At 39.2% G+C, this 12,735-nt stretch overlaps 1 protein-coding gene across 5 annotated transcripts in view; it reads right to left on the bottom strand.

The window, feature by feature from the left end:
• The window catches only part of ATP10D (ATPase phospholipid transporting 10D (putative)), a 134,502-nt gene extending 125,564 nt beyond the window's left edge, over positions 1–8,938 (bottom strand). For 4 of the 5 annotated variants that reach the window (XM_061164683.1, XM_061164687.1, XM_061164688.1 and 1 more), the window contains exons 1-2: positions 8,726–8,938; positions 1,424–1,545 (exon numbers count right to left, since the gene is read on the bottom strand). In XM_061164683.1, coding sequence (XP_061020666.1) covers positions 1,424–1,455 — 32 coding nt within the window. In that variant the 5' untranslated portion in view covers positions 1,456–1,545; positions 8,726–8,938. The remainder of the gene's footprint in view (positions 1–1,423; positions 1,546–8,725) is intronic. The other variant, XM_061164684.1, reaches the window with a different exon arrangement.
• Positions 8,939–12,735: the final 3,797 nt, after the last annotated feature.

The following is a 12,735-nucleotide window of genomic DNA, read 5'->3' as shown; positions in this document are numbered from 1 at the left end:
ACAAATGTTTTCCAAAGGCCTCTTGCAGATCATTAACCTGAGCTATTAAATTATAAACCAAATAAACACATCAAAGACTATAATTTTTAAGTTTGTGGCATTACTGGATAAATGATGAAGACAGGTATTATTTTAGTTGAATTATTAAAAGAATATTCCAGTATGATGAATAAGAGGTTTAATTCATTTCTAAAACCTTTTTTTAAGATTCAATTCTGGAAGTATTTGGGTCACTTAAAATATGACATAAATATTTCATAGATAATTTCACAATGCATAAAAATTACTTCAGCACATGACAAAGTAATGCAAGCACAGATTACATACGTCAATTACTTAAACTGTCTCAACACACATACACTTGACCCTTGAACAACATGGGTTTGAACTGCATACGTCCACTTATATGCTGATTGCTTTCAATAAATACAGTACTACACCAACCATGGCTCGCTCAATTATAGAACTGAGGATATGAAGGGTCAACTCTGCGTTCTGAATATCTGTAGATTTTTATATCCACAGTGAGTTCTGGAACCAACCCTGCACAGATAGGCAGGGATAGGTAAGTAAGTGTTAGTCGCTCAATTGTGTCTGACTCTTTGCAATTCCAGGGACTGTAGCCCACCAGGCTCCTCCGTCCATGGAATTCTCCAGGTAAGAATTGGGTCACCATTCTGTTCTCCAGAGGATCTTTCTGACCCAGAGATCAAACCTTGGTCTCCTGGATTGCAGGCAGATTCTTTACAGTCTGAGCCACTAAGGGCTAAGGGCAGGGAGGGATGACTGTATTTAAATTGTCCCCAAAGTTTGCAAGTTAAGTGTTATTAAGTACAGTATATAAATAGCAATAAGAGATTGATGAAAACTACAAATGGTATTAAAAAGAAACGGATGGTGTTCACTGGAATTATAAATTGGATTTCATGATAAGTGGTCAATTCCAATAATTACTAGATGTTCTCCACCCTCCAAAACACATCTATTTGAATTAAAAGTGATATTATAATCAGCTGTTTTCAAAACAGCAGATGCATCCACAGTTAGTAGAGAAAGAACACAGGCTCTAAAAAGTTCCAATGGTAGTCATGCTCAGCTTCCCAGTCAGTGTCACAAGCTCTTAGCCTGAGCCTCAGTTCCCTCATCTGTAAAATGGAAATAACATCACAGAACTCATACTGTTTGTTTTTGGTTTTTGTTTTTTTTTTTTTTCATTTAAATGACAATTTTTTGCTTTTTAACTGGAGGACAATTGGTTTACACTATTGCATTAGTTCCTGCTAAACATCAACATGAATCAGCCATAGGTATACACAAGTCCCCTCTCTCTGGAACCTCCCTCCCTCCTCCCGCCCCCACCCACCCTCCAGGTTATCACAGAGCACCAGGTTTGAGCTCCCGACACCATACAGCAAATTCCCACCGGCTCTCTCTTCTGCAAGTGGGAAAGTCCATGTTTCAGCGTTACCCTTCACTTCGACGCTCTCTCCTCTCCCCCACTGTGTCCACAAGCCTGTCCGTCACGTCTGCATCTCCACTGCGGCCCTGCAAACAGGTTCATTGGGACATTTCTCTAGATTCCACTGACACGTGTTAATGCACACTTGCTTTTCTCTTTCTGACTTACTTCACTCTGTATATAGGCTCTAGATCCATCCACCTCATTAGAACTGACTCACATGCGTTCCTTTTTATGTGGTGCTATATACCATGGAATACTACTCAGCCTCACGCTGTTTTAAGAGGAGGTTTATGAAATCAATGTACCAGTACTTGTCCAGCACACTGAAAGGGCTCGACTTCATTCTTTCAGCTAGTGTTTGCTGAGCTTCCACTGTTATGCCAGGCATTGTAACAGGTAAGAGAGATTAATCAGAGCACACAACAGACAAAAGTCTGTCTTCTGGGAGCTCACCTTTGAGTGTTCACTGCCTTTACCTTGTCTTGTAGGCACACTGCTGGGACTCTGAGACTGAATAAACATGCCCAGAACCAGTCAAAATACTCAATTCAACAAAAATAAAATAAATCCAAATAACACTAGGATAATCATGCAGTACATATGTTTATGGAACTAGAACATATGAGAACACATGCCATGAGATTAGAAGACAGAAAAGTAGGGTAGGCTGCTCAAGAGACAGAATTTTAACTGAGTCTTGGGAAATGTCTCGAATCAGATATGGGATTTGTAAATTTTAGAAAAGAAAATATGAATAAAGGTAAGACAGCTGGAAAACCTTGTAACCCAGTGTTACATAACACTGTGTCGTTCAATATGGTTTGCATTTCAAGTACAAATTAAGGAGTGATGGGAAATTAAGATGGATATCTAGTAATAAGTCTTTACCTACCAAGATGAAAAAATTATATTTAAAGGAACAGGCTATTATCAAAGATATATATTTATGATAAAAATTCTCAACAAAATGAGTATGGGGGAACATACCTCAACATAGTAAAGTCTATTTATGACAAACCAACAGCTAATCCTATTCAATAGTGAAAAGCAATGAGTTTTCCCTCTACAAATAGGAATAAGACAAGTATGACCACTCTCCCATTTTTATTCAACATAGTACTGGAAGTCCTAAGTTCCACAATCAGAAAAGAAAAATAAACGATATCCAACTGGGAGAGAAGTCGTAAAACTGTCACTAGAAGATGACATGCTACTACACACAGAAAGTTCCAACAACTCCACCAAAAAAAAAAAAAACAACCTAGAGTAAATAAATTTAGTAAAACTGTAGGGTACAAAATTAATATACAGAAATCTGTTGCATTTTTATACAATAAAAATGAGCTATCAATCCCATTTACAACTGCATCAAAAAGAATAAAATAGCTAGGAATAAATCCAATGAAGAAAATGAAAGATCTGTACTCTGAAAAATATAAGACATGTAAAAAAGAAACTGAAGTTGACCCAAATAAATGGAATGATATATTGTGTTCATAGATCACAAGAATTAATATTGTTAAAATGACTGCACTATCCAAAACAATCTACATATGCAATGCGATCTCTATCCGTTCATCCACAGCATTTTTTCACAGAACTAGAATAAGTAATCCTAAAATCTGTATGAAGCTACAAAAAATCCTGACTAGCCAAAGCAATCTTGAGAAAAACAACAAAACTGTAGGCATCATGCTCCTTGACTTCCGACTATACTACAAAGCTACAGTAATAAAAACAGTATGGTACTCACACAAAAACAGACACAGGGATTAATGGAACAGAATAGAGAACCCAGAAAGAAGCCCACCCACATCTGGTCAATTGATTACTCCATGACAAAGGGGGCTTCCCAGGTGGCATTAGTGGTAAAGAACCTGCTGGGCAATGCAGGAGATGTAAGAGAGGTAGGTCTGATCCCTGGGTCAGGAAGATCCCCTGGACGAGGAACTGGCAACCCACTCCAGTATTCTCACCTGGAGAATCCCATAAGCAGAGGAAACTAGTGGGCTACAACGGTTGCAAAGAGTCAGACACAACTAGAGACTTAACACGTATGACAAAGGAGGCACAAATGTACGAGGAAAAGACAGCCTCTTCAATAAGTTGTGTTAGGAAAACTGTACAATCACACGTAAAAGGATGAAAAATAAACCAAAAATAAACTTGAAAAGTGAAAGGCTTCAACTAAGACTTGATACCAAAAACTCCTAGAAAAAAAACATAGGCAGTATACTTTTACATCAGTCCTGGAAATACTTTTTATGGATGTGTCTCCTTAGGAAAGGGCAACAAAAAGCAAAAATAAGTGGGACCACATCAAATGAAAAAGCTATTTCACAAAAAAGGAAACCGTCAACAAAATGAAAATACAACTTACTTAATGGGAGAAGGTATTTGTAAATGATATGTCTGATAAGGGGTTAATATCCAAAACATATTAAAAAAAAAAAAAAAAAAGCTCATACAACTCAGTATCAAAAAGTAAAGCCAGTCTGACTAAAAAATGCACAGAATCTAAATAGGTATTTTTCAAAGAAGACAAACGGATGACCAAGCATCTGAAAGGATGCTCAGCATCACTACTCAGAAGAGAAATGCAAATCAAAACCACAATGAGCTATTATCTCACACCTATCAAAATGGCTATCATCAAAAAGAAACATCAAGTATTGGTGAAAACGTATAGAAAAGGGAATGTGCACTGTTAATTGAAATGTAAATTGGCATTGCCACTCTGGAAAACAATAGAGTCTTCTCAAAAATAGAACTAAAAAGCAGCAGAGACATAACTTTGCCAACGAAGGTCCATCCAGTCAAAGGTATGATTTCTCCAGTAGTCATGTATGGATGAGAGACTTGGACCATAAAGAAGCCTGAACACCAAAGAATTGATGCTTTTGAACAGTGGTGTTGGAGAAGACTCCTGAGAGTCCCTCAGACTGTAAGGAGATCAAACCAGTCAGTCCTAAAGGAAATCGGTCCTGAATATTCATTGGAAGGACTGATGAAGTTCCAACACTTTGGTGATGCGAAGAGCTGACTCTATTGGAAAAGACTCTGATGCTGGGAAAGATTGAGGGCAGGAGGAGAAGGAGGTGACAGAGGATGAGATGGGTTGGATGACATCACCGACTCAATCAACAGGAATTTGAGCAAACTCCGGGAAACAGTGAAGGACAGAGAAGGTTGGCACGCTGCAGTCCATGGGGTCACAGAGAGTCAGACGTGACTGGACAACAACCACCATCACATGCTTAGCAATTCCACTTCTAGGTATTTATCCCCCCAAATTAAAACACTGATCCATAAAGATATACGCACCCCAAGGTTCACTGAAGCATTATTTACAACAGTCAGGATATGAAAGTAACCTAAGTGTTCCTCAATAAACGAATAAAAAAGATGTGATATATATGCACAATGGAAGATTACTCAGCCATAAAAAAAATAATGAAATCTTGCCATTTGTGACAAGAGGATGGACCTAGAGATTATTTTTCTTAGTAAAATAAGTCAGAAAAAAGATGAATACTGTATGCTTTTAGTTGTATATGAAATTTAATAAAGCAACAGACATATAACAAAGCAGAGACAGACTCAGATATAGAGAACAAATTAGTGGTTGCAGGAAGGGAAGGGGGAATGGAAGAAACAGATGAAGAGGATTAAGAGGTGCAAACCACCAGTTATAAAATAAATAAGTCACAGGGATATAATGCATAGCACAGAGAAAACAACCAATAATATTGTAATAACTTCATGCATAATGTATAAGATATTCAATCATTATATTGCACACTTAAAACTAATGATATTGTAAGTCAACTATTCTTCAATAAAATTTTTTTTAAAAGACAGGCATTTTTCTAACATGGCAAGGTTAATTTGTTGGCTGAAGGACATCACAGATAGTAGAATGTGTCATTAAACTGTCTCAGAATACCTCTCTATGGAAGACTTTAGCAAAAAAGAAAGGACAGTTAAGATTTTTAGTAGAACTTTCCATATATTATTATAGTCTGTAAGAGGAATGAGAATTTTTAAACATAGTCCTAAGTAATTATGAGTACTATAAACTGAAGAATGCTTCCCTGGCAGCTCAGACAGTGAAGAATCTGTCCTCAAAATGGGAGACCCAGGTTCGATCCCTGGGTGGGGAAGATCCCCTGGAGAAGGAAATGGCAACCTATTCCAGTATTCTTGCCTGGAAAATTCCACAGACAGAGGAACCTGGTGGGCTATGGTCATGGGATTGGATCACAAAGAGTCAGACACTACTGAGCGACTTCACCCACTAAACTGAAGAAAGACTTCACATTTCTGGATAATTTAAAGCTAATTTTCACCTTCCTTATAACCAAGATAAGATTTTTTAAAATTATTTATCCTACATAAAGAGTTGAAATTTTGTGTTTGATTTTTTAACAGAAATGTAGTTGTACCCATCTTCCTCATTCAGAATAGCCTTAAATGGAGTAAGTAGATTTTAGCGAAATAAATTAAGGGGGGAAATCCCATGGACAGAGGAACCTGATGGGCTGTAGTCCACAGGGACACACTCTTTCATAAAACTAGTACGACCATTACTTTTACTCTAACTGTGATACCAGCTTTGTGGAAAGTACTGTTTCTATGACTAAGATGGTTTCCAAAATGAAATAAATCCATCTACAGTAGAAACGTCCATCTCAGTAAAGAGGTAAATTGAGAGGCATTGCTCAAAGAAATGAATTTATTCGGGAATAACAGAGGAATTACAATTTGGGACACCTGAACTACAGCAAGCCAGAAGTGAGCATTTGGAATGTTGTTGTTTAGTAGCTTAGTCGTGTCCGACTCTTTGGAACCCCATGGAATATAGCCCACCAGGCTCCTCTGTCCAGGGGATTTCCCAGGCAAAAAATACTGGAGTCGGTTGCCATTTCCTTCTCCAGGGGATTTTCCCCACCCAGCGATTGAACCCACATCTCCTCCATCGCAGGCTTTACTGGGGAAGCTGGCAGGTTTGGAATAGTCTGTGTTTATGGGCAGGGCATGTAACAAGGGGAGAGTTCAGTGAGTATCTGTTAAAAAGTAAAAATAAATGGAGACCTGCTTTGCAAATTCCCTGAGCAGATAAGGCCAGTCTAATCACACAAGAGAAACTCAATGTAGCTCATTTTTTGGACACCAACCCAACCTGGGTCATTTATTTCTTACTCTAGAAATCATAAGCAAAAACTTTCCAATGCTGATAAAAGGCAAAACTTCTGATTAACTCCTTGACATTTAAGAAAAATCCCATTTATGGACTTCTGTGTGTGCACGCTTAGTTGCTTCATCGTCTCTGTGACCCCATGGACTGTACCCCGCCAGGCTTCTCTGTCCATGGGGATTCTTCAGGCAAGAATACTGGAGTTGACTGCCATGTCCTCCTCCAGGGGATCTTCCCAACCCAGGGATCAAACCAAGGTCTCCCGCATTGAAGGCGGATTCATTACCACCGAGACACCAGGGAAATCAGGCACTTATGGCAAATGGGTCTCCCAGTCTTTAAGCTTCGGTTTCCTAAAGGCACATGAGGGAAACCATTCATCCATCAATTTCAGATTGAAATTCTTTCACAGCAGGAAGGAAGGGAAGGATGTTTTAAGAGAATATACTCACAACAAACCTCTTTGAGCTGAGAAGGAAACCTGCGCAGCTGCTAATGCTTTTGGTTTTGAGGATCCCCAGGTGATCTTTGTAGCATTTTCTTTGGTTTTGCCTCATTAAAAAGACTACTTTCAACTAGATCAGACAATAAGGCCTGTAGAGACGGCTTGAGTATGTGGACATTTTTTACCTCTTAATTTTTCAAGCTAATTCTAAGTACATTTGTCTAATAGATGAGTCATCTCTGTTCTATTACAAATTATAATCAAATTCTAAGCATTTCCTCCATTTACTGACATCAAAATAAATGATATCCCATTCAAATTCTATTTAGTCACTAAGCAGTTATATTGAACAAATACTGTTATTAGGCAAAGGTCAAACAGTACTGACATCCTCTTTTAGACAGCTCAGAGTCTCCATCTTTTTCATACAACTTAACAAGTGTTTAACAGTTACAGTGTTACTTTTTAAAACTGTCTAAAACTTTTTGAATGTTGGGAGAGTTGTTTTCCAACATATAGAGCATGATTTCCTTTCGATAAACTATCAGAATGTAGGTAATATGTATTTGTATCATGGACAGAAGAGTTTAGAAGGAGAGATTACCTTGTGGGGTAAACTGGAGTGACGGCTTACATCTGGACACTGAATAAATTTGCCGTTACAATGATCATTGTTACACACTGGCCCTAAACAAGCCACCAATCTCTCTTTCTGATGGTACTCTTCCCAGAAACGGTGACCTAGCCGAATTTCAAAATAATTATCTACTCTGGAGTTAACTTTTCGGACACAGTAACACTGGTGGATAAGGAGTCCCCTATCCTTGTGGGTCATCTTTCAAGGTTGATTAGAGTCAGAGACGTGCCCTCAGACTACGGAATTGTTTTTCTCCTTGAAAAGAACTTATGTGAAAAGAAGCAAGAAAAATCTTTGGTTTTATTTAGATAACACTCTAAATACCCGAGTGGACGTGCCCTTATGATTATGAGCAATTTAAATACATCATTTCTGAAGGCACAGGGAGCCCAGCCTTCCATAATGGAGGGTTTCACTAACCAACCAGATGTCTCTCTGCTGTATAAAGTATAATTACAGCTTTTACAATGTAAAGGGTGCCCCCCAACAACAATGAAACTCTGCAAAACTAGTGTTTGCACGGAAAAATGGGGGCTTTTTAGTACGGCTCCTGTAAAAACTATTTCTGAGCAAGCTCCAACACACCTTTTTCTTCCTAAGGAATCAATCCGTGTTTTATCTACTGGATAAAAATTTCAACCCCTATTCTATTCATTATGTTTGAAACAGAGCCAGAATTGCTTTAAACTGTTCGATTTCACAATGAGATGACAAAGGGTGAGTATGCGTGACTTATCTTTTCATAAAACCCAGCGTTCAGAAAAGATAGTCATTCCTCTACTGTAATCAAGTGCCTGAAAATGGTGTAAGATTCTTCTTTTTAAAGTTTAACAAAGCCACAAAGTCCAGTTTTCAGGTACTTCATCCCATTTGAACACCACTACTGCGGGAGGCAGAGGACAGAGAGAGTAAAGAAACAGAGAGGAAAAGAGGAGTGAAAGGGAAGGCAGGGAAGCCGTCAGAGGCTGGCTGGTTCACCCTTACCAGTTTCTCTCTGGGCACACATCACCGCATGATGGTCACGAGTCCCAGGATGCAAGAGAAAAGCCAGGCACAGATCCGGAGAGGAGGCGGGTTATGCTTCTCCGCCAGCCATTAGACTTTGAAGGAAAAAAAACAACTAAACACTTCTCAGCCGGCGCTCCGAGTGCGCTGCCGAAGCCCGAGCCCAGCCCGGCCGAGCCGGCTGCCCCCCGCGCCCGGCGCCCGCCCCGCCGCTCCTCCCCCGCTCGGCGGGCTGCGGGGGGCCGAGCTCCCGCGGACGGCCAATCGCCCGCCGCCCCGCCTCGCGCCACGTCGGTGCGAGGCGGGGCCTGGCCGCCGAGGGGTTTCCCGGCGCCCGCGGTGGGCTGGAGCTTCCTGTCTGCCTGATGCCGAGGTCTGCCAGGAGCCGAGAACCTGCCTGCCTCGGTGTTCCGTTCAGTCTTGTACCGCTGAAATTCTGTTTTAGCAGTTCATTCGTTTACCTAAACTTGAAACTCTTGGGAATTATTTTTGGAGGGTAAAAGGGTCAAATCTAAATACTTAATATTGATGTTAACTAGAAAAGAGATTGAGAAAAAAAAAAAAAAAATCTGATTTGGTCTTTTTTCTCTCTCCATGACCTTCTATCCCCTTCTTCACCCAGAATGATGTGGCTCTGTGCTGCCATGGTCTGCTAGCTTAAAACTCACAGCTTAAAAAAAAAATATTTTACTTCTAAGTAAATTCCAACAACCCATCTACTGTCTCAACACTTCTCACCGGCGAAGTGCCTTGAGGAAGGGAAAGGGCATGCACAGAAGGCAGAACCAACAGAGGCAATAACTCGGACCAAATAATAAGAATCACTGGCTGCCAACTGTTTTATCCCACAAAGATAAAGAGGGGCAAATCTCTCCGCAACTCTTCCATTTGCTCAAATGTTTAAATATGTGGCAAGAGTGAAGAAAACTAGACGATAGTAGGAACGTTTCGCTAATCGTGAAGAGCCCATCAGGACAGACCCATGGAGCTAGGAGACTTGCAAGCTCAAGCTGCAGAGGCCAAACAAGTTCCTGCGTCTACAGAGTAGGTGCCTCTCCCAGACAGGGAGAGACAAGTTCTGGGTGTGGCTCCCTGCGATGGCCAATTCAGGAAACTCTTGCAGGCAAGTCTTGTCGGTTCTGGGATAAGCCTGGCCTCGTAGAGCAGTGTCAGTCTCGTGGTCTCTGAAATTCCTGGCCCTGCTAACCCTTTTTACAGTCATTAGACTCTCTCTAAGTGATATTAAAGATGAAGCAACTTTCCCATCTGATAGCCAAACTTCCTGGGGAGACAAAGTTTAAGATGGGCTTTCCATAATTTCCCCTCAGCACTGATGCTGAAATAATCTCAGTGGAGGGCTTTCTTGAGAGGATGCAGACCAGGACAATTCAGGCCGGGAGCTGGTATTTGCAGCCAGTTTGGATTGCTTAAATCGGGTTCTAACAAGTTACACATCAGAGTCAGCAGAGGAGCTTGATGCCAAGGCCCCACCCAAGCCAATTAAACCTGAGTCTCTGGGGATGGACTTCAAGCAATCTCTTTTATTTGTTTAAAGCTCTCCATGTGATTCTAATCTGCAGCAGAGGTTGAGAATCACCAGCTTAGATTTACATTATCTTAGATGAAAATCTACATTACATTTAAGTTAAAAAATGCAGTAGCAGGATAATGTAAAACACGTTGTAATACAATTTGTTCATATATATTTATATATTTAATTTAAATGTATATTAAATATAAAATGTATAATAAATGTATATTAAATGGAACTTAATATAAACATAAAATATGATGTTAAGACACACAAAATTGTTTACTCAGAGGGAAAGAGTGAAGACTGAGGGGAAGTGGAAGAGGGGACAGAACCAACTTTCTTTTTGTTTCTGTAACATCTGACTGACTGCAAGGGGCATGTGTCCCATTTGATTTAAATGCATTTAATTAAGTTTTAAAAATTAATACTTTAGTGAAATGGCTGAGGGAACTTAAGAGGTACAGACTTCTAGTTATGAAATGGATCACAGGGATGAAGTGCACAGTATGGGAATATAGTCAGTAATAATGTAATATCTTTGTATGGTGATGAAGGTGGTCAAAAGGTACTACCTTCAATTATAAGATGACCGAGTCCTAGGGATGTAATGAACAACATGATTAATACATGTAACATGGCTGCATGGCTGCGTGTTATATGTATGAAAGTTGTTAAAAGCTAATCCTACCAGTTCTCATCACAAGAAAAAAGTATTTTTTCTTTTATTTTTCCACCCGTATGAGATGCTGGATGGTCACTAAACTTACTGCGGTAATCATTTCATGATGTGTGTAAGTCAAATCATTATGCTGCACACCTTAAATTTATACAGTTGCCGTCGTTGCTTCGTCCCTAGGTCTGCGCCTGACTCTTCTGAGACCCCATGGACTGTAGCCCACCAGACTCCTCCGTCTGGGGGATTTCCCAGGAGTGGCTTGCCATTTCCTTCTCCATAAACTTATACAATGCTGTATGTCAATTGTATCTCAGTAAAATTGGAAGAAGAAATCAATACTTATGAATATATTTGCAAATAACCGCTATGAATGTTGAGTTCAGTTTGTTTTTTCCAAATATTCCTCTAGTATCTGACATTTCTCATAGGTTTGCTTCCATTTTGTTTAAAAATTCCATAAAACCTTTGATTAAATACATTGGCTACTGAAATGTAAGTATTAATCTATACACCATTGCTAAACTTAAAATGTTTATTTTCTTTTAATTTCAGAAATATTTTCAAATTTTATGTGCCCATCTCCTCCTGACATTTTAGGAGAAAATATTCAAAATATTTAGTATGGATGTAAGGAAATTTCATCTTTTCCAACTGGAAAATTGTTTGTAATTAGTACTACGTCAATATCAACAACTTCGTAACTAACTGCCAGTGGGAAATATGGCATAGTAGTCAAGAGCCTAAGTTTAACCTGACTTTAAATCTTAGCTCTGTTAATTTTAGATGTATATTCTTGGGCACCATCGCTAAGCTCCACAGGTGAAATGATTCCAATAATACCTACCTCAGTGTAAGATTATATCGTCATATAGCTGCAGTTGCTTATCACTGTGTAAAGCAAAAAGTAGGAACGTAATATATGATAGTTATCAATTCTCTGACTTCTACTTTCCCCTCTTAAACATACTCAAAGATTACCATGGCAGCAGTGAACTGACTTAGACTTTATCAGAAAACACTTTTTTTTAACAAAACAGTAATCATGATTCTTCCCGTGACTGATGACACCTCTTATCCAGATAGATGTGAAAGAGAAACATTCATCCTTTCAGACCACTACTGTAACATGTAACACATGAAACTATGTGATCTTCTTTGTTTGCCTCCATGTAAAACATGTAACAGTGGTCCCTAAAGTGACACAGCTGATTTTTCACATTCATCAACCACTTCTCTGTATTACTTATCTCATTAACAAAGTATGACTCAAGCACAGATGAGTATTTCCCACGATTGGCTTTCCAAATTTTGGCCAAAAAAAAAGAGTTCAATGCCTCAAGCAATAAGGGCTTATGCCTCATAGATGAGCCCTGATTTTGGTAACATCATCACCAGATTTTTTTTTCTCTCTTTTTTCCTTTCCTTAATATTTGCTGAGCACTAGTAAAAACAATTCTTTTAGGCACCGTTCTTAAGAGTTTACATCCACTCCCTCATTTAATCCTCATATTATCCCTATGAGTTCAGTGTTTATTTAGAGATAAGAATCTGAGGTACAGAGAGGTAAAGTGACTTCCCCAAGACAGAAAAGCTAGTAAGTGAAAGGCTGGAGAACACATATTCTATTGTGGACTATTCAGCATAGCATTTGGTGAATTAGGAAGGTGCATATTAAATGATTTTGGGGAGCAGGGAGAGGTAAAAACCATGCTATAACTGCCTTGATGAGAGTAGAAATTCTATATTTTTAAGAAACAACAAGAATATATACATCATTAT

The sequence above is a fragment of the Dama dama genome, chromosome 17 (genome assembly GCF_033118175.1).
Source record: "Dama dama isolate Ldn47 chromosome 17, ASM3311817v1, whole genome shotgun sequence".
Classification (NCBI taxonomy): Eukaryota; Metazoa; Chordata; class Mammalia; order Artiodactyla; family Cervidae; genus Dama; species Dama dama.
The sequence above is the reverse complement of the archived record's forward strand: the minus strand, read 5'-3'. Positions and strand labels throughout refer to the sequence as shown.